This window comes from Hippoglossus hippoglossus, chromosome 16 (assembly GCF_009819705.1).
Source record: "Hippoglossus hippoglossus isolate fHipHip1 chromosome 16, fHipHip1.pri, whole genome shotgun sequence".
Classification (NCBI taxonomy): Eukaryota; Metazoa; Chordata; class Actinopteri; order Pleuronectiformes; family Pleuronectidae; genus Hippoglossus; species Hippoglossus hippoglossus.
In genome coordinates this window covers 7891232-7912060 of record NC_047166.1, presented here as the reverse complement: position 1 = coordinate 7912060, position 20829 = coordinate 7891232, and the positions used below count along the sequence as shown (strand labels likewise).

The 20829-nt window shown below is 41.3% G+C and overlaps 3 protein-coding genes across 3 annotated transcripts; 1 reads left to right on the top strand and 2 right to left on the bottom strand.

Annotated features, from left to right (window-relative positions):
* Positions 1 to 167: 167 nt before the first annotated feature.
* LOC117776988 (meprin A subunit beta-like) lies at positions 168 to 5707 on the bottom strand. The gene is made up of 16 exons (XM_034611432.1): positions 5651 to 5707; positions 5538 to 5565; positions 5260 to 5307; positions 4900 to 4937; positions 4721 to 4799; positions 4492 to 4609; positions 3722 to 3900; positions 3406 to 3624; positions 3168 to 3320; positions 2934 to 2984; positions 2580 to 2792; positions 1715 to 2167; positions 1426 to 1611; positions 983 to 1097; positions 786 to 839; positions 168 to 538 (listed from the first exon to the last, which is right to left on the bottom strand). Exons 1-16 carry the CDS (start codon positions 5705 to 5707, stop codon positions 460 to 462), a joined length of 2070 nt encoding a protein of 689 aa, XP_034467323.1. The 3' UTR covers positions 168 to 459.
* Positions 5708 to 9333: 3626 nt separating this feature from the next.
* On the bottom strand, positions 9334 to 10837 carry LOC117776986 (apolipoprotein A-I-like). The gene is made up of 4 exons (XM_034611426.1): positions 10714 to 10837; positions 10560 to 10611; positions 10267 to 10417; positions 9334 to 10167 (listed from the first exon to the last, which is right to left on the bottom strand). Exons 2-4 carry the CDS (start codon positions 10597 to 10599, stop codon positions 9591 to 9593), a joined length of 768 nt encoding a protein of 255 aa, XP_034467317.1. The 5' UTR covers positions 10600 to 10611; positions 10714 to 10837; the 3' UTR covers positions 9334 to 9590.
* A 3094-nt stretch (positions 10838 to 13931) lies between these two features.
* Positions 13932 to 15385, top strand: LOC117776980 (apolipoprotein A-I-like). The gene is made up of 4 exons (XM_034611421.1): positions 13932 to 14038; positions 14124 to 14174; positions 14363 to 14513; positions 14628 to 15385. Exons 2-4 carry the CDS (start codon positions 14135 to 14137, stop codon positions 15202 to 15204), a joined length of 768 nt encoding a protein of 255 aa, XP_034467312.1. The 5' UTR covers positions 13932 to 14038; positions 14124 to 14134; the 3' UTR covers positions 15205 to 15385.
* The last annotated feature ends 5444 nt before the right edge of the window (positions 15386 to 20829 follow it).

The window sequence follows — 20829 nt, the reverse complement described above, 5'->3', positions numbered from 1 at the left end:
TACACATGTCCTGCAACTTGTTAGTCTGGCTTCTGTGAGAGCAAAGTTGTTTCAAGATGTACATCTTTCATGAAGTTGCTCTTCAGCCTCCAACATGGTGATAAACCCATTACAGTGAAATCAATGTTATTATAAGAGAGAAACGTGTAATTTTACTACTGAAAAACTTTATTCCAATGACAAGTTTAAAAACATTGTACTTACGCTACAAAACTCATCGAAAAATAAAAGCTCTTTTGAAACACCTCAATCCAAAAATGTCATAGAATTCCACATGTTTGAAAAACAAAACAGCCAGGGCATGGTATGGAATTAAAACTCCATGAGATGGTGATGAATGGTCAATAAAATATCTTGATTCTTGATTAGTATTACGCACACCTTCCTGTACTGTGGAGTAAAATCTTGTTATATACCAATTATGTTCTAATTTCGCTTTAAAGTAAAAAGCTGAGATTTTCAGGGTGTCAAGCGGAGGGTTCCTGCCATCAGGGCCAGTGAGGCTGTCACCATGGAAATCATGGTTCCTGTGGGAAGACTGGGGAGACAACATGGTGGTTACAACAGAGAATTGTTTGAATAAAACTATAGTTGTTAAATTGTCATATATACATGGCTGAAACAATAAGATTGAGTTGTCTGTTGACAGACTGACCAATATCATGAAGTTATTATTTCAAATTTTATATATTTGTGTTTTTGCCTGTGATACGTTGTTTTCCATAATATCTAGGATCCAAGTAAAGACTGTAAAGAAGCTGCCATTGACACAAAGATCATTGTACCTGACTGCAGATGATGATGTATAAGAAGGAATGAGAGTTGTACTGTTTCCCATCCTGTCAGAAAGAGGTAGGGTGTTACTACTGGTTTGGTTTTACAGGCATTTTCACATTGTTTGACATCTCCAGTGACTCAGTACATGAGAACATATCTTTCAACACACGTGTTTTTTCTTTTCCTCGTCAGCTGCATCTCTTACTTTTGGTTTAAGCAGCCTCCCTTATCATCTGTCTGCATCAGAGTCACGAGGCTCAAGTTCAACCATATCTGAGGCTCAGGGAGGTCCCAGCCATTCAGTCGCAGTTTTGATAGATCTGTAAATAAAAGTGTATAATATATAAAGTCATAATAAAAAAGTTTTATTAGTCTGTTGCTGATTGACTGAATATGTGTAAATTGACATAAACTGGTTATGGTTTAACTTTCCTGTAACTCATCCAGACATCCTGACACAGCAGGATTGAACATTAACCTTGCTGGAGTTAAATGATTCCTAGTTAAGCATCAATCCAATGTCTTAAAAACACCAGCACCATGAACTTAAGGTTCAGTGAACATGCAGCTGCATAAAATAGGACGTTTATCAATTTCAAAATTGCTCAATGGTAAATTTCAGTCGGAAGGGTCTGTGAAACCACGTACCATCAAAGTTGAGGAGAATGAAGACACTGCCTCCTTTTATAAAGTTCCCTGACCAAAATGCATGGGAAGACAGGAAAGTCCTGTAGCCGAGGTTCGGACCAGCATAGTACGACTCTCCGTTGGTGTCGTTGATGAGATGCCCCACCTTCCTGGGGTTATCCCAGTATTGAAATGTCTCGCCATTATCTTGATGTGAAAAACACATATTATGCACTCTCAATATACACACACATACAGTACAATTCTTCATTGTATTTTTGTTTGTCTAATATCAGTGCCTCCCAGTCACCTCCACTGAACGTTCTCTCGGAATTTGTTGTTATGCTTATTTGCTTCGACATCCGCTGCTGGACGTGGGGACTCTGGTCCAGCAATGAGACGGTCATCTGTCTCCTCGCACACGGCCACTGGAGCTGCTCATCGTAATCTGTGGACACCAGCCGAAAGAAAACGCCGAAGTGGTCGGGGTAGAGATACAGCAGGAGCTGGAGGCCGTAGCCCTGTCTGGTTAAGAAGCGTGGGCTGAGTAAGCTCGTGCCGATGCTGCTGTTTATCAGAAAGTGGTCAAAGTTGGGAATGTGCCAGACATGATGTGGACACTCAGCTTCAAACAGGTTGACGTCATCGACTGCAACCCCCCCAGAGGAGTTTCCTGCTCCTTTACGAACCTCGAACTCCACCTGGAAGGGCCTGGTGGCATTGAGAGGAATGTGATGGAGCTGCCAGTGGGATGTTGGTGGACCTGGAGAATGATGATGATGGACATACAGAATGACTTATATAACTGTGGAATGCAGTAAGAGCACATGCAAAGTCATGCTCCCACTGGAAAGGCTTTGAAGCACACTAGCTAAAGTACATTTGATTGGCAGTCACCAATCGCTGTGTGTGAACTCTTCCAACTGACTTGAGGGGGTCACCAACACGGTCACAGACAATTTGGCGACAAGTGAAGCTTCAGATGACAGGATTTTTTGGTCAAGTTAAGGAGTGGATTTACTTTTGGCACATGTATATCTTGAAAATCCAATCCTACATGTCAATACCTCTGCTGTATATGAAGTACACACTGGATTTAGCTGTATAATGTGATGTCACCCCCTTTCAAATGACCATGTTTTGTGGATACAGCAGTGCATGACGTGTAATTTGACCTGTGATCTGTCCCATTAAATAGGTGCTTTCCTCAGCATCCCTGTCGTACTCTCTGATCCAGATGTTGAGCTGGTCTCTGTCACTGCCACTGTGAAAATAGAAAAACTGGAGACACTGAAGTTGCCTCCTTGGATTCATTCTCCTGCTCTGCATTTTGGCACCATCTCCCTCTTTTCCATAAGATGTGCTGCAGTGCATGAAGGAGCCTCCACCTACACACAATTAAGCACTGAAGTGATCCTCGTGCAGTTGGCAGCAATGTAGACAAAACATTTGTGGGCAAAAATAATGTTGGAAATTCCGACTCATAGCTCAAACCTGGCTGTTGCAGTATCATGTAACAGAAAACTCACCGCTTTGGGTTGTTGTTGTGCCATTTTCATGAGAAGACATTGTTTGATTGTCTGTAAACACAGTGAGAATGCAAGTGTTGTATATTTAGTAGCAGCCATTGCTGATGTAGCATTTCCACTGCCTCTTTCCTATCTATCACAATGATATGAAGATCACTTCGAATAAAAAAGACATAACGCACAGCTGCTTAAGCGATTAAAGGTGAACGGCTGAAAAGGAGCTGAGGTCCATACCTCCCTGTGCACTCAGGCTGGTGTGGTCGGAGAACGGCCCCGCGATTGTGCTGCCGACTCTCTCCCAGCTGGTGTTTCCTGCAGCACAAACAGTCCCATCACACACCCTCTCGTCCTCAAAGCTGCATGACATCAGAAAGGTGACGGCCGATGCTGCGAACACAAAAACACAAGTTCGTCATCATCTGCGGCATCACAAATAACACAATTATATAACATTGTGTAGTAAAATACTTACTGCAGTTATAAAGCTGTTGGAGTTTCCGTACATCATTAGAGCTCATTTCTAGACGCTGACCAATCACGTCCTGGTACTCCGGTTGATTAGCGATGATGGTGGACCCATTGCCATTCGAGAAGGCATCTTTTCCATAGTGCATCACAGACGCGTAATCATACAGCGTTCCGAATGTGGTTGTATGGCTTGCACTATGTTTCAAGAAATTGTGTTCCTTTCCTGAGCAAAACGTGATGATAAGTCGAACATATGTTTTTGTTTTTTTCTTTTGCATACAAACATCAGAATGATACATTCAGCTAAAAGGTAAACAAACCTTCTTCCACGTTTTCCCAGACTATGGTGATGTACTCATCTCTGTCATATCTTGACTGTTCATGCCAGAAGCCCAATGCATGAAGGAACTCATGCTCCACAATGGCGAGGTGATCACACCATTCTCCAATAGAGAGACTTTGGTTTCCTTGACGTTGATTCCCGACATATGACCAACATCTATGGACAGAACATGGGCAAAAAGGCAAATAATCAAGTTATGTTAATAGTTTGACATTTGGGGATTTAGCCCCTTTATTTCCCGAAAGGAAAATGAAGGCCCAATTAATCGTCACTTGGTGCCAGTGTTGGGAGATGGAGCCACGGTATCGGTGTCTTGCCGACACATGCGCTCCACCAATTGCAAGTCATCTTAGCTGTCAATCATGATGTTTCACCCCGTTTTACAGCGTCAAATTAATTAAAAAACTAAACTTAGCGGAAAAATTCACACTTGAACATGCCTTATATGACGGAAACTATCTTTTTAAGAAAAATTTGCTTAATGTGGACTTTTAGTTTGGTCCATATCCCATCCACTCACATGGAGGAGGCAGGGTTTATAACCTTTACTGCAGTCAGCCACTAGGGGGCGTATGAGATTTTTTGGCTTCACATTTGATGAGACATCACATCCTAAATCTTTACATCTAGTCTTTGGTTAACGCAGATATCCTCATCGAGTAACATGGGGAAAAAAAGAACCATGACAAAACCAAGACTTCAGACTGAGCCTTCTATGTCATTATATATAATGATATAATGAAGCACCCCTCGTCTTTGATGACCACGATGTAGTTTGGTTCGTCTTCCCAGGGTTTGAAGTCGATGCATGTTTTCAACCGTATTTGGTCAAAAGCCCGTAGGACAACCCCTTTGGCATTCAAGTCTGCGTTTCAGGGAGAGCAAACAAATAGAGGTGCAGTGTTATTTATCAGCACGTAAATCAGTTTGTTCTCTCAACAGCTGAACGAAAACAAAGAAGATTCCTCTGTCGCACCGAGGCTCTCATCCAGCACATAGGGGACCGGTGTCTCCCATCTCCTCTGGTCTTCCAGAACAATGTTCCTGTCACAGCCCTTTGAAATACAAGAGGAAGAACATGAGTGATCACACAAAGAGTAATGTATGTATTGTTTGACTGTATTTCTTTAACAGTGCGACAGTAAAGATGCTCACAGTTATCACTTTAATGTCTCCATCACGTAGATTCAGATCTGAAAGGTTTGTTGTTATTTTTTTATCCACATGGCCAAAAGTCACAGTTTGATTCATGCATCTTTAACTTGGTCCACAATCAAACTTGAGACAATCAAACTTGTCTCAATCAAAACTATGACAAAATACCTATGACGCATTAAAAGGCGACCAAAATGAAACTCCCCACTACCTTGAATACATTTTGGGATTTCTCAGGGTTTGTTGTTGGAAACATTTTGGTAATGTAAGTACACAAGTCAACAAGATAAATAACATAGATCTAGTCATTTGAGACATTTGTGCCAAGAAGGAATGTTCCATGTTTTATCTTTAACACACCTTTATTTATCTCAACAATGTCTGGTTCATCTTCGTTTCCATTCCAATCTGTTAAAAAAACAAGATAACATCAGAAAAAAGAAAAACTTTTCAGCATGACTGAAATTAATGATTCCAAAAATGCTTATGTCACTCCACATGATCTCCGCTGGATGAGTCTTTATGAGCTCATTAAATCAATTGACTTCAGATAAAATGGTGATTGAAGTCATCAGTTATTATGAGCGACGGAGCTGCTGTCATCACATCACCTCCAGTCGCTCCTGTCATCACATCACCTCCAGTCGCTCCTGCAGATGAAATGGGCTGTGGACGCATGCATACAAATGTGAGATGGATCGCAGTGTTAGTGTTGACAAATGAGATGAATGATTTAAATGTGCGAACCTACCGAGGTGGATGACTGCTGCAAAAACAAACCAACCAGTAGAGTTGTGAAAACGTACATTTTCTGTGTGGAAGAAGGAAAACAGCAAAAATTATAGATTGATCAAAGTTAGAGTTGTTAAAGATAATTTGCCATTGGTCTTTTTAATATCTTGCTTTGTTACATAACTGTGATATAGAGAGCAAAAAGAGGGTAAGCAATAATCAGTACTACGCACAGGTGTCTGGCAGAAAAAAACAAATACCAGACTTTACAACACTTCACAGCAGACACCTGTCATCTAAGTTTTGTGTAAAACTGTCAAACAGAAAAAGAAAATGCAAGAACACACGCACACTTACATCAGTGGAAACGTAAAGTTCACGCCTCCCTCGCCGTCTCGAAATGGATCCGAGACAAAAAGCTGTGTGTTCTTAAAGTGGACAAAGCTAAAGCTCTGCTGATCTGTGGACATTGAACTGCAGCTGACTACAGATTAACAGAGAAGTTAGAATTTAAGAGACTTTCAGGGCTAATTTTTCACTAAATGTCATGTTGGACACGACTTTGTTATTGACTTTGTTGGTGTCTATTTCCTTGTGCAAAAAAAAAAACATTTGTCATCAAATTATGTCTGAGCCCGCCTCTAACCACTATGGATGAAAACTCAAATACAGAAATCTTTCGTGCAAATGTAATTGAAACAGAACCAGTTGTGTTCATGTGGGACCGTATCACTCCTGGTTTGAAGCTGATTGATGTTTTTACCTTTAGCATGTCAGGAATTTACCTCGAGGTTGGAGTGTGACAGTTACTGTCTTTTGACTTCTATCTCCCCATCCTCCTTCTCTTTCTCTCCTCCTCCTCCTCCTCCTCCTCCTCCTCCTCCTCCTCCTCCTCTTCATCCTCTCACTCCTCAGTCCGGTTTTGTCAGATTTTTTCCAGATGCAAAAACAAAGTATTTAAATATAAAGGGCCCATCCTAGGGTAAAGAAAAATACAATTCATACAATTTAGATGAAACACACTAGTGAAAACATCACCAGGATGATTCTATATTCTATTTCTTCCTATAGATCCTTTTCACCTAAATCTTACACACTGAACCTTTAACATCTCATTGGAGCGCTGAGATTTTTCTTTCACACTGAAGCACTTACACTGCTCTGTCACTGGGTGGCAGTGTTGCCTCTTCTATCGACTCAGGGGACAATGACATTTGTTCTGACAACATTTTCCATTTATGCTCGTTAAAGCTTCACAATAATAAAGTAAAATTGTTATTGTTACTTATAATTATTGTTATTATTAGTATTAGTATTAGTATTAGTATTAGTAGTATTGATGCATTAACATGTGCAGATGTACTGTAAGTTCTGATTTACTTTACTTTGGTAACTGATGAAATAATTACTGTGTAAAAGTAACCAGTGGATTAAATGTTTTTTAAATGTTGTGAAGTGAAAAGTAAAAAAACGTCCCTCTAAAATGTAGATGAGTAGAACAAAGAAGCATAGTGCTTGAATACAATTCAAGTAGCTCAAAGAAGTACAGTAATAGTGTGAGTATTGGCTGTATAATAAACTTGGAAAATAAATGGTATTTGTGGAGCATCTTTTAAAACACATTTACAAGATGATGAAAAATGAAAAATTGAAAGCAAACAATACGCAACATTTACTGTAGCTAAAAAGCAAACAATGAGCAAGAATTTGAAAGATCGCACAGCAATAGAGCGCAGATGAAATTAAAAAAAAGTTACAGGTGAGAAAACAAGATCAAATAGAACCTCATAAAATGATTAAATTAGCAGATAATGAGTTTGCAGACAGAGCTTCTCAGGGAGATTGTTCCAAAGAGTGGGAGCCCTGACAGAAAAGGCCCCGTCACCTGGTCCTCATCCTCTCATGGAAAAGTTTTCCCTTTGCAGTCCCACACAATCAGTCTCCAACAGACAATACCCTATAATCACATTTTCTTATTCACTCAAGCTGTCTTAAGTGAACTGTCCCACAGTCCACAGAGGACAACAAGGTGGGACAAACCTCACAGCCTGAGAGCATCACAATGACCCATTGACAGACGGAGACAGTTATCTTCTGATGCCAACAGGCTCTGATCTGCTTATCTAACCAGCAGCAACAGCAGTAAACCCCTCCTATCTACATCAAAACAACACTAAATCTCTATTTATCACTATGGTGAATATGGCATGATGTGTCTTGTTCAAAGCAGCTTGTATGCCTGAAACAACAGCTCCCTCCTCTAAGTGTGCAGAGTGTGAAAGGGGAAGACAACCGTCTAGCCTTTAGTTTAGGACGTGGCCGTTGGGATCAAGGCCTTAACGATGCCTTCTGGCCCTTTTGACTGATAATGCGGCGCAACGAGTGGCCACATAAGTGCTAAACAGGCCGACACGTGAAAAGGTCACATCAGATTTGCATTTGTAAAGTCAAAGATTTTCAGCTGTTTGCTCCCCAGTGGATGTTGGACTTTAAAATGCAAAACTGAATTCTATTGAGTTACAGTGAAGAAAAGGTTCAAACTTATGCCCAACAAAGCCTCAGTAACTGATGTCAATGAAGCAACTTTTAAATCTCGTGAAATGATTTTGTTCTGTGGAAAATCTGTCAAAAATGTTAAAAGTTATTCTCTTTCAAAAAACTGTCCCAACCCCCGTTTTTGACGTTTTGACTGATTTCCCAAAGAAAAGAAAATCTGGCATATTAAGGGATATTATGTATGTGGGGAATTTCCCTTGGCAGAGGTATGAGCTCTATTGAGAGTAATTCTTGTTGGACAATGCAATTTTTGCAATCGTATGTTATGAATTGTGTGTGTTAGTGTGTCTACTCGTTTTTGTCAAATCTTTACAACCTTTTCCAGCAGAAACACCGACCTCATCAGGACCAGTGGACCTCATGGATAATTAATCAAAATTACATTTGTGAGGTCCTGGTTAAGGCAAGGGGTAAAATGTGGGTTAAGGTGAGGAATAAGGTTGTGGTTAGCCTGTCCACAATGAATAGAAGTCAATGCAAAGCCCTAATAATGGATAGCTGGGTAAACCTGTCTATGTGTGTGTGTGTGTGTGTGTGTGTGTGTGTGTGTGTGTGTGTGTGTGTGTGTGAGTTGTCAGTAGACTCTGACCCTCCACGTTGGATGCTGGCACTCTCAATATAGGGGAAGGATAAGGCTTTGTGTTGTGCAATAGTTAGATGTTGCCCAATTCTTGTTTTCCATTGTAGAAAAAGTTCTGAGGTTCTAGAAACACATACTTTTGTTTTGTTTTGTGTGATCAAATGGGATAAACCCATGACTGAATTGTGTTGCCTCTCTCACATCACGTTGGTCATCCACGTTTCTCAAAGCAGGTTCAGCGTTGACACCAGGAAGGTGAGGTTTCCTGGCAAGTGATGACAAGTACGAGAATAAGAAAAGTAGTCTACCTCTTGGAAAAGATTCTAGGGAATCAAAAGTGTAACAGGAGCCAGGACACGTTGAGACCTGGCAAATTACATCGAAATACCAAGATGCTTTCTGGGAATAGAGAGAATAACAGCACGTGTGCCACAACTGATTGTGACCAAAGTAATCCCTCCATGTGTTTGTGAAGTGAGAGTAAAATAGAAATTCATGTATTGGATGTACCGATTAGAGACCTATTCTGTAAAAGACCATAAATAAAGTAATGACCAGACAATACATTTTTTTCAGATTAATCTATTTATTTTTTCATATCTTACAGACAAAAAAATACAGTTTCCAACTACATAATGCACAATAAAAACTAGGTATATACAGATGTCTGCTTTGCAAATATTGCAATTAGCAATAAATATTATGTTTAATTTGTTTTACAGTGCAGTTCAGATATTTAAATTATTACATGCTTCAAACAGAGGTAGACCACACAAGGCCGGCATCTTGTTCACGATGATGCAGGTTGACGATGGAGGATGACTCAGTTGGCATTGACAAAGGACTGGTAGAAGGACATGAGCTGGGCTTGGAGGTCCTGGGCGTAGGGGTCAAGCTTTCCTCTAAGGTCCTCAGCATAGGGGGCCACCATTTTCTTCACGGAGTTGGCTCTTTGACTGAGCTCCACCTGGACCTTCTCGGTCATCGGGGCCACACTATCCTGGAAGTCCTGCAGGTGCTGGTCCACCTTCTGCCTCAGGTCGTCTGTGTAGGGCCCCAGCTGAGCCTGCAGGTCCTTCACGCTCTGCTCCAGGCTGGTCTTCAGCTCCTCGCTCTTCTGTGTCAGGGTGGTCCTCAGGGCCTCGGAGTCCAGGGAGTCTGCGTAGGGGACCACTTCCTGCTTGAGCTGCTCCACTCTCTGCTGGATCTGGGCCTTCATGTCCTCGGTGTAGGGCTCCAGCTTCTCCCTGACAGTGCCCAGCTCCTTGGTCAACACGTTTCTCAGCACATCAGCCTCTGTGGTGATCTTGGTCATCAGGTTCTGGGCTGCAGGGGGAAGCTGCTCCTGGAGAGTGACTGCATAGGTGCTGGCGAGGTCGGCGCTATCTGCCAGGCGGGCACTGGGAGACAAAAGTAAAGGTGAGACCAACACAATGACTGTGTATTACCAACACGTGTCAGCCCAGTCATCATGGTCCAGTATCTCTCGTACAACTTACTTGACTTCCTGTCCAAACTCAGACTTCCTGATCATGTGCAGGGTGTCGTCTGCTGTCCGGGTGGCCTTCGCAATGTAGTCCCAGAAAGAATCAATCAGCACTTCCATCTGTGGCTTGGGCTCATCAGCATAGAAGAGGTTGGCATGACAGCCTGTTCAGAGGAGATCAGTTTGAGACAAGTGAAGTTTTTTCAGCCATTAAGTTTATTCTGTTTTCTAATAGAAGCAATACAACATCAGCTTTGACTTGGCTTTATTAAAAAAAAACACTGATACGGTAAAAGCTAAACTTACCAGACAGCACCGCAATGGCTATTACCACAAACGCCTTCATGACTGTGTCTTCCTGAAAAACAACAACAATGTAGTTTTAATCTGCATTAACAAAAGTCAAAACTTTCATATTTCCCTCCTGAAGTTTTGTTTTGAAATGTTGTCTAACTCTCACCTGCTTTGTGGCTTGTGTATCTCTCAGGGTTTAGCGGGTTTGCGAGTGTGTGAGGGAGCTTCCGTGTATATATACTGAAGCCAGGTGACAGTTGTAGTCAAGAGCCCAAAGTCCAGGAGTTCCTGCCATGTTGTCACGACGGCTCTCTTCCTGCGTCTGCTGCCTCTCCCGCATGGCTACTATCACATGACTCATGAGGCTACGACCCACAGACACAATCTTTACACCGCACAGAAGTTATGTGCATTGTAGATATGTCATAACAACAAAACTTACACCCAGAAGGAATGTTGCCGATGTTCTCCTCTGACCCCCTTTCCAGACAGCATTGTGATAAACTATCCACGTAGTTCATTGCTAACAGCCGGGAGATAAGTCCAGATAACCGTGGTATTCTTACACTGCTGGACTTTGTTTTAGCGTCCGGCAACGCGAATAAAAGAGCACGGGGCTCTCAAAAGACTTTTTGGATTGAAAAGAAATAAGATTATCAACTTTACTTTTTACCAGAAGGTATTTGTGCCAAGTGTCAATCAGTAATGGAGTCAGGGTCAGAACTACAATATTTCCCAGTGTCATTGTATTTCTCTGACACTGTTGACACAGGCCCAAATATTGGAACAGTGAGATGGAGACATGTTTGAGGATGATGATGTTCTAAAAGGCCTGAGAAGATTTAATAATGTGTAAACCTCCGACCATGACCAACAGTCCCCTCATGACACCAAATTTAAATCAACTTGATTCAGATTTTAAATGAATCTTCACCAAATTGCACTTATTCATCATCACCATTCTCCTAAACATATCAGATGGTTTTCATCATGGTCCATGAATTATTCTTTGAGACATCCTTTAACTAACTAATGAACTAACTAACTAACCAACTAAACTCACTCACTCTCTCACTGACTGACCACACAAAGGTAATAAGGGTTTCATCTATTTCACAATATTCAACTAATAGAAAAGACCTTAACGGTACATTTAAACGTTACTGGACATGGAAACAATCCTATGGAATATTCACACAGTGATTGAGCAGATTACAAAGTAATTCCTTTTTTCTTTTCATCAAAAGACCCTCAGGGATAAAAAAAGACCCATTCCCATTCTCAGTGAGAGCAAGCAGTGACACAATGAGGATTTAAATCTGATGCAACACGACTGTTCAGGTTCACTGTCTTCAGCTGGAGGTTGTGAGACGGTTTTTGACACATTTGATTTGTTTTAGTTTCATTCTTAACTGAGATGTGAAAAGTCAGAGTAGCACATTTGGACATTGATCTATTTAGTCACCAGCAGCTTGTGTCAGTGGAACCTTTGTTTCATGACTGTTGCTGCACAAGTGAAACTGTTACATCGACCATTTAGTTAAAGAAAATAGTGACAGGTATAGTTTATTAAATCACCAAGTGGCCTTGCTGGAAAACGCTCTGTCCTCTCTTTATGACAGTCTCTCTGTGGGCATTGATTTTTTTTTTAGAGTTAGATTTTATTTACTTGTAACAGCCTAATAGCAGCAAATACATTGTTAGTGCCTAGTTCTCAAAGTGGGAGTTCTTTTGCTGACAAATTTCTTATATCTGAGAATGACATGAATGGCTTTTTCGATTTTTGCTGCTTGTACAGATTGGAACAATTTCATGTATTGTACAATACATGAAATCAAGTTATTACTGAGCAAGCAGTTTGTTCTACTCTTTTCCTTTTACTCTTATACAGTAGACATGTTAAATCCATCAACAGCTGTTACTCTCTGTGTGTATTATTGTTTACTTTTTTATCACTGTCATTCAAATACAGGGTTGTTTCTTTTGCCATGGCACACAAGGAATCTAATATGTGGACTCTAATATGTGAACTAATCTAACTTAATAATATCTCCGGGGAAACTAATGTTAGGGTCGGTGGGATCCCCCCTTTTTTGTTATTATTTGTGTATGAATGTGTATCATGTTTATTTACATAAATCAAAATGGTTTATTAAAAGTTTATTATAACGCATGTTATTTGTGATTTGTAAACAATATTGTTAAATCTGTTATTACAGTTTTACAGTTTGTTCCACTAATGGCCAATCGTCATCAGCTTTGACTGTATACATAGTCCTGGTTATATCTCCATTCATTAACAATGTCATTAGTTGTTTTATGTTAGTATAGTGGTGTTCTGAAAACTGCTTTGCTCTTCAAACTACTAACAAACACTACTTATCACTGAGAGGAATAATAGGAACACCTAGTTCATAGTAAAGTTAAACAAACTCTTTCTTTATATAAAAAAGAAGCAGGAGATAAATAGATATACAGCTGAGCCCACTTGTATGTAAGCTTTGAAGGACCCTCAGAATAAGATGAAGGACTTCTCAGTGAAATGTTCCAGTTTCAAGTCTCGGACGATTTGGAGGATCTTTAAAAAGGAAAAGGAAAGAATGGCATTAAAATGCGTCTCTTTACAAGTGGTTCCGAACTGAACTGTGCTGTGAATCTACGGCCACTTTGTCCTTCAAAGGATGACGGTGTCTGACTCTGCTGACCTTTGCTCACTGTGATACACCGAGATTACTGAAACGTTGGCGTGACGCAGAAACCAGAGCCATAAATTAATGCGACATCAACTGGCAAAATCTCAAGCTATTGGAGACAATAAAACACCAGCCTCATATCTAATCAAAGCTGGGCATCAAAGAAATTAAAGAAAGAGATTTTGCATGTCTCCGCAGAGATTTATCAGTGGCCGAGAAAAGCTAACAGCTCAGTGATTACAGATGTGAACTATCCTGTGAGGACAGGGTTTGTTTGAGGTGAAACGTTTGGAATTTGTCACTCTAACACTGATGAATCACACTTTCAGGTGTTTGCATCATGTAAGGCCATAAAGGGATGCATGGATAGTCATAATTATAAATAAAATAATTGCATATGCCGGACAATCACTGATATATGAAGCTGCAGAATCTGGGTTATGAACTCATGTGTGTGTGTGTGTGTGTGTGTGTGTGTGTGTGTGTGTGTGTGTGTGTGTGTGTGTGTGTGTGTGTGTGTGTGTGTGTGTGTGTGTGTGTGTGTGTGTGTGTGTGTGTGTGTGTGTGTGTGTGTGTGTGTGTGTGTGTGTGCATTGCAATAACAGTATATGGGTGTGTGTCTGTATGGATTCTCTGGCAAAAGGTCTCAGTGAGGACAGGGTGAGGCAGGGTGACAGCAAGGCACTAGCACCTGGACTTTGGGATCATTCCTTCCTGGCTTGCTATAAAAGCTGCTGGTCTTCACCAGCTGGACACAAGCATTGGCCGGTGGATTTGCAGATACACTCGCAAACTCAGGTGAGCTGGAGAATCAACGGGAGCTGTCTTGCTGCCTGCTGCTCGCTGTGGTGACTTAACTCTCTGTTATTTGTTTTGTCTCAAGGTCTAAGAACCATGAAGGTCCTTGTTGTGCTCGTCCTTGCTGTCTTCAGCGGTGAGTAGGATGGAAATATAATGTATTTTACTTTTAAAGTGAATTTTAGATTATTAAGAAATACCAACTGCACGATAAAGAACGGCAAGGCTTGGTGAAGAGGAAATATGCAACTGTCATACCTCAGAAGAGGCTGTGATACACGACTGAACAGTCTCACTAAAACTAATCCTGTCTTCTCTGAACAGGCTGTCATGCCAACCTCTTCTACAGTGATGCACCCAAGCCACAGATGGAAGTGATGGCTGATGCTTTCTGGGACTATGTTGCCAAAGCCACCGAGACAGCTGATGACACCCTGCAGATGATCAGGAAGTCTCAGTTTGGACAGGAAGTCAGGTACGCCATACAAAATGTGTGACCATATGTGACATGAAATACACTGGATGCTGGTGACTGAGATACAATTCTTTTATGAATTTGACTTAATCTCAATCTCACTTTCCTGTCCAGTGCCCGTCTGACGGAAAGTTCCGACCTCGCCAACACATACGCCTTGAGCCTCCAGGAGCAGCTTCCCCCTTCAGCCTTGGACATGATCACCAAAGTCACCGTAGAGGCTGACATGCTGAGAGAGCGTGTGATCGCGGAGCTGGGCACTGTCCGGGAGCAGCTGGAGCCCTACACCGAGGACATCAACGCCAAGATCCAGCAGAGAGTGGAGCAGCTCAAGCAGGAGCTGGCCCCCTACGCAGACTCCGTGGACGTTGAGGCCCTGAGGACCACCCTGATGCAGAAGAGCGAGGAGCTGAAGACCAGCCTGGAGCAGAGCGTGAAGGACCTGCAGGCTCAGCTGGGGCCCTACACCGAAGACCTGAAGCAGAAGGTGGACCAGCACCTGCAGGACTTCAAGGAGCGCGTGGCCCCGATGACCGAGAGGGTGCAGAGCGAGCTGACTCAGAGAGCCCAGCAGGTGAAAGAGCTGGCCACCCCCTACGTTGATGATCTGAGGGAGAAGCTGGACCCCTACACCGAGGACTTCCAGGCTCGTCTCACCACCCTCTTCAACTCCTTTGTCAAAGCCAACTAAGGCAGAAACTGCATCACCTTGTATAGAAATATGACAACATAAACTCACCGGTTTTGAAATCTGAAGAGGTCTATAGATATTTTTACAGTATTACAAGTAGATAAATTGTAAATATTGAGTGTTGGTCTGTGACCACACAGTGTTCTCTCCCTATATGATGCAAATAAAGTGAAAGCCAAACATAAGATTGCATGTCTGCTGTGTTATTTATGAGTCCACAGTGAAATTATTATTGAATGGTGATAAGATTTCAGGTGTTTTTTTGCTTCTAATGTCAGAATATCTTTCTAATCAAAAAATGTAATGAATGAATTGATAACATTGACCGAAACAATTACATATCATTACCAACTTATGGGTAGTTCCTGAGGAAATTCCACATATGAAAACACAAGGAACAGTGATGTTCCTGGACTTCACTTCACACTTTACTGGACCAATATACTCTCTGAAAAGAATGAGTGCCCTCTGGTGAACAAGTAGAGTCACTCCATTGAATAGATTCAGGTGCTTATATCTGCAACAGGGTCCAGTCAGTTTTATGGCTTTTTCACATTTGTATAAAAAGCACACAAAACCCTGTTCTATTTAAACTCTACAAAAACATGAGGAATAAATCTTTTCGTGTTTGTTCTGTGTCTGGTTGCAAAAATCTCCAAATCCCCCCGGTGCTGCTGTTAGGTTTCAGTCGTGGGTGTCGAGCAGGGCATGTCCAGGTCTGTCTCTGCAAGTCTGGAGGTTCATAAACACATCAGGTTTCCACCTTGTTTTTAAGTTTTCCTTTTGTGCCTCCATCCCTGCTGTCAGATCGCTCCCACGCTGCCTCATCCAGCGGCAAACAACATTCCTCTGCTCTGCCCCCAGCTGCCACAGGCTTTGCACACCATTAACCCTCCCAACACACACGCAGCTCCCATTTCGCCTTTTGTCTGATTAAATAAAAAAAAATGTGAAAAGGATTAAAGATTGTACGTGTTTTATAGTTAATAATGTTAATACCTTTTCAGATGTGTTAATATACTGTAAATGATTTCTGGGTGAGTTACACTGGGTTCTGTTCGTTTTTTCTGGTTTTAATGTGTTGCTTTCTCTAAAAAATGTTGGACTAGTGGTTTGAGAATGCTGTGTTGGAATGAGTGGCCTCTAAAGGTGAAAATGTGTATTGCAACCAACTGAATAACCCTAATATCACCTCCCAACTGAGTAGAGCCGTTTTCAGACATGACCTGCGGGTAAAGTCCGACAGAGACAGGAAGTAACGTATTAATTCTACCGTGGAGATCACATGATCACTCTCCTCACATCACTTCACTTGACTTCCTATGGACTTTATACTAAGAGACCAGGTGGAGAAAGTAATCCGGAGGGTCTCAGTCGAACATTTGCATTCACACATGCACATCCTCCGGAGAAAATACTGGGGATCTGCGGAGTTCAGTGCAGGTCTGAAAGCAGCTTAGGAGAACGTACAGTAACCTCCAGGTAACATGAGAAAAGGGAAATGCAATGGCCGTGCAACATGGCCGACATTGGTGGAAGAGATGTATATGAAGGGCTCATTCTAACCCATGCCAATACATCACTTTTGCTACTTTTACATCTGGTGTTTACTCCAAACTTTCTCTAACACAGAGAAAAGCTTCTGGCCCAGTTTTAGTTTGAGACCTCCGTGACTGGGTTAGTCTGGGCAGGCTGGTTTCAGTGACGCAAACGCGCACTTTCACTTCCTGATTCGTTTTTTTTAAAGTCACAACACGACTACCAGATTGAATTGTCAGTAACACTTCCATCCTGTCATTGGTTCAAGAAAAAATAAATCCCTTGTCTTACTTTTCGCTCTAGTTGTTCCTCGTTTATAACACTTTCTTCAAACGACTGCAGAGTGGACATTCTGATACGTGTTGACATCAGCATGCATATGTGAATAGTCGTGTCATGTGTTTTTTCAGGTGTATTTGCACGGATAGAGGTCATTTTCATTTTAAAATTAATAAATATTATTCAAGAAGTCTCCAGTAATTAATACTTTTCCATTTCTGCCAGTCAATTTTACCAGATAGCGAACAGGCAAAATGGAAAAGGCACAGACAATGAGTGACACTGAAATCCATGTACTATCCCTTCTCGTGACATTTTTGATTTATTAAAGCGTGTAATTGATGGAGCAGATTGCCAAGATCAAGAGTCTGAATTTAAAATGTTGAGGTTTTCGACATGTTACGTAACAGTTATAATCGTCTGTTTCCTCTGGTATTCAGAGCCATCAGAGAAAGCAGAGGAATACTTCACATGTGGGGAAACGCCTGCAGGCTTTACATGTTATGATTGACACCACTCTCATGTCAGTGTGATCGCTTATGCTGATGAGTCTCTGCCGCCGCTGCTACAGAGCGCTGGTCGCCTGTTTATTTAAAGTTGATATTATTGAACAAAATTCACCAAACTCAACACTGCACTTTCTTGTTCCCTTTAACATTACACAAGTGTGGAGCTGATGAGATGAAAGATTCTTAAGATTTGCGACTCACAGACAGACGTTTGCAGAAGTGTCTGCAGAGCTTTAACACCTTTAGACACCAGGCTTATCTTCTTTCACCTCCAAGGATAAGTTCACCACCAGCTCGTCACTTCACCCTGAGCATGTCGCTGCTACATGAATCAGACTCGGGACCCCTTTATCACAGAGACATGGTGCCACAAGCTCAGCAGACCCTTGGCTCCATCAGCTGATGGACATTTGGGCTCTGTAAGCCCAAATCTCCATCAGCTGACTCTGACTCAGGCCCAAAAGATGGAGGACATGCTGCAGGGGAAACAGTCATTTCTAAAGTGAAGCAGCCAGTTCAAACAGCCAGTTCAAACAGCTCTGAACCAACAGACGTCAACGGCAGTAACCCTGCCGACTCATCCACACAGATGTTTTAATGGTCTGAGGGGTGAGATCATGCAGGTTTAAACAAATTCTTCACACCAGCTCCCGGAGAACAACAGAATCACGCCTGGGTTACTGTGGTTCAAACCGTGGAAAGATGCCCTCTCACACAATCTGTCCTGATAGACATTGGACATTGCCTCTGTTGTTGTGGTGCAAAAGGAGAAGAGACTGTAGTTTATAGCTGTGTCAGATGTTTTACTGTATTACCTCACAATACTCGAGTCACTCTGTTTCCCTTTCCTGCCTCCTGTCTCTCTGTGCTGGTCACAGTGTGGGTTTATGAGGTCGAGTGTGTGACCTCTCTCCTCACATGTGTTGCTGGTCGGTCACTCTGGTGCAGGAATTTACCGATACTGAAAATGTATCTACATAGCTGTAGTGCTTCTATCAACATAATAAACAAAAGGCGTCTTGATAAATGTGTAAAAACTCAAAAGGGTCAGCATGAGGATACTTTGCTCAGAATAATGGTTTGTTAAAGAGATTACACAAGAACTACTGGACAGCTTTCAGCGAAAGTTTGAAGGATGTGGCCTGGGTCAGGGAATTAACACATTTGCAGCAATTTTTTAAACATTGCGAGATCGGGTGTTTCTCAACCTTTTCACAGATCTCTCAGAGAATAATCCACCGATCCCAATGAACATCAGGAAGATCTAGTGAGTTTAAATGTTGTTTCATAAGGGGTCTGTCCGGCCTTGGTGGAGGTTTGCACTCTACTGAGTGTTTCCACATGAGTGGAGCTCCTGAAGTGACACATTATTGTTGTGGTATACCAAGATCAAAGGTCTTTTGTTCTCCACAGAAAAGTTACACTTCAACATTTAAAAAACTGTTTCATCTCATTGTTGAAGACATCAAAGAATGTCTTGTTTCACAATTACAAAACAGCTGGACAATCTGGCACTGTGTCCTAATCTCATCTGTGAGCTGACCTCTCAGAGTTATCACACACTCATGTTATCACGTCCTCACACTAATTACCCGCCCAAGTCGTGCATGTTCACACTTTGTTCTCGTGTAAAGTTGCATTTCTGTGAAAGAAATGACAGGACATAGAAAACTGTCGGCTTGACAACGAAGAGGCTAAGTGCTAAAGGACGAAGGTCGTTACACATGGTCAGCGAAGGACTCAGAGTTGAAGTTGACAGCAAAGAAAAGCTTTTAATCATAGGCAATGAGAAGTTTAATTCAGGTGAGATAGTTTTCAGTTACTGGAGAAAATTACAAAACACAACAGGTAAAATATGATACAGTCTGTGAGTCATTAATAGTTTGCGCTACTTTCCAAGAGGTTAAGGCTCCTGCTTTGAGCGAATGTAAAGTAAAATAGTCCTTTGCAATAAGAGCAGTAAAACACTAACTAAGCTCTTTGCTGCTTCCATTAAACTATTTCAGAAGGGTGGTGCAAAAACAAAACTTATCAATGACAGGCTCTTATAAATAAGCTACATTAGTAACAATAATTAATAGTTATATTCACAGTAGTATTTACTCAGGGATCAGAGTGAAAAACTTCTGTTTTTGCCTCCTGCACTTCAGTGGTGAAGGTTTCATCGACCTTTGTCTCTTACCAATGTATTAAAACCTCAGTCATTATCACAGGTCTGTGATGGAGATGTTGGTCCGATCTAAATATCCACCAGTGCTCATGACAGCAGTGGTCTGACTTTAAGCAAATATTTGTTGGCCGCGGTAAACAGTCTCGTTCTGCGTCAAACTTCCCCTCTTCTGTGCCAATTTCAAAACCCTGGAGATTTCTTGGATTTCTTTTACAACATAAAAACACATATATTCAGTTTTTTCCTACTTGTGGCCCCTGGATAATTTACTTTTTTGTTCAGGGTCTTTGTACTGTTTTTTTTGTTGTTTTTTTTTTACAGGTTATGCAATCGTTTAATGTTCTCTTTTATTTTTTTTAGCCATAAATCTTTTAACAGAGGGCTTGTTGGACCGGAGCGTATCCCCATGTCCCAACATGCCCCACTTGTGCTGCTGACACATTATTTGTAATTCATGCACTCACTAGTAATTTAAAGCTCTACTACATGCAACATTATGTGTCTCAAGTGATCAGCATTTGAATGGAATAGTGAAAAAGCATGTGGACTATAGGAGAATGGGATTGAGATGCAAAGGTACCCCATGTGTTGGGGGTTGTTTGTCTGCCGGGGGTGATCAGATGCAAATGCAATGAAATGCAAATGTGATGGTCTGAAATGCATGTGAAGCAACTTAGGTTACTTCCTGGTGCCGGGGGGATTTATATTCAGATTAGATCACTGCTGATAACAATCTGAGAAAGGGCCTAAAGGAGCTTTGGTCGCTTTAAACAAAACCTGCGAAAACAAAAGGCAGAGGAGGAATTTAAATGTCTGTTACCACCATGAAAAAAGTAAAAAGACACTCTGAGTATCAAGAAGAAAGTTTATGGAAAACATATACAAATATCAAAAAACAAAAACTTGTTAAATTCAAATTCTTGAAATTGCCAAATCTGTGATACCACATCGTACTCAATTAAAAGTTACTTAACAGTTTAACAGCTTCAGCTCCACCAACTTAATATAAAAGAAATTCTCTTTATACAGTAATTCATCAGTAATATATATCCTACAATATATATGTACTTTACAACAACATAACATCAACATAAATTACACTGAGTTACTTTTTTGTAATATATGATT

Bases quoted from the DNA above. Each gene is read 5' to 3' on its own strand.
- LOC117776988 (XM_034611432.1), bottom strand. From the start codon at position 5,707: ATGTACGTTTTCACAACTCTACTGGTTGGTTTGTTTTTGCAGCAGTCA. The intron at 3,901-4,491 runs GTGCTTCATTAT...TTCTGTCCATAG, and splicing joins GTGGTCATCAAAGACGAGGG to ATGTTGGTCATATGTCGGGA. The intron at 840-982 runs GTAAGAGATGCA...TCTTTCTGACAG, and splicing joins GGAGGCTGCTTAAACCAAAA to GATGGGAAACAGTACAACTC.
- LOC117776980 (XM_034611421.1), top strand. From the start codon at position 14,135: ATGAAGGTCCTTGTTGTGCTCGTCCTTGCTGTCTTCAGCG. The intron at 14,175-14,362 runs GTGAGTAGGATG...TTCTCTGAACAG, and splicing joins CGTCCTTGCTGTCTTCAGCG to GCTGTCATGCCAACCTCTTC. The intron at 14,514-14,627 runs GTACGCCATACA...TTTCCTGTCCAG, and splicing joins CAGTTTGGACAGGAAGTCAG to TGCCCGTCTGACGGAAAGTT.
- LOC117776986 (XM_034611426.1), bottom strand. From the start codon at position 10,599: ATGAAGGCGTTTGTGGTAATAGCCATTGCGGTGCTGTCTG. The intron at 10,418-10,559 runs GTAAGTTTAGCT...TCCTCTGAACAG, and splicing joins AGCCATTGCGGTGCTGTCTG to GCTGTCATGCCAACCTCTTC. The intron at 10,168-10,266 runs GTAAGTTGTACG...TTTGTCTCCCAG, and splicing joins GAGTTTGGACAGGAAGTCAA to TGCCCGCCTGGCAGATAGCG.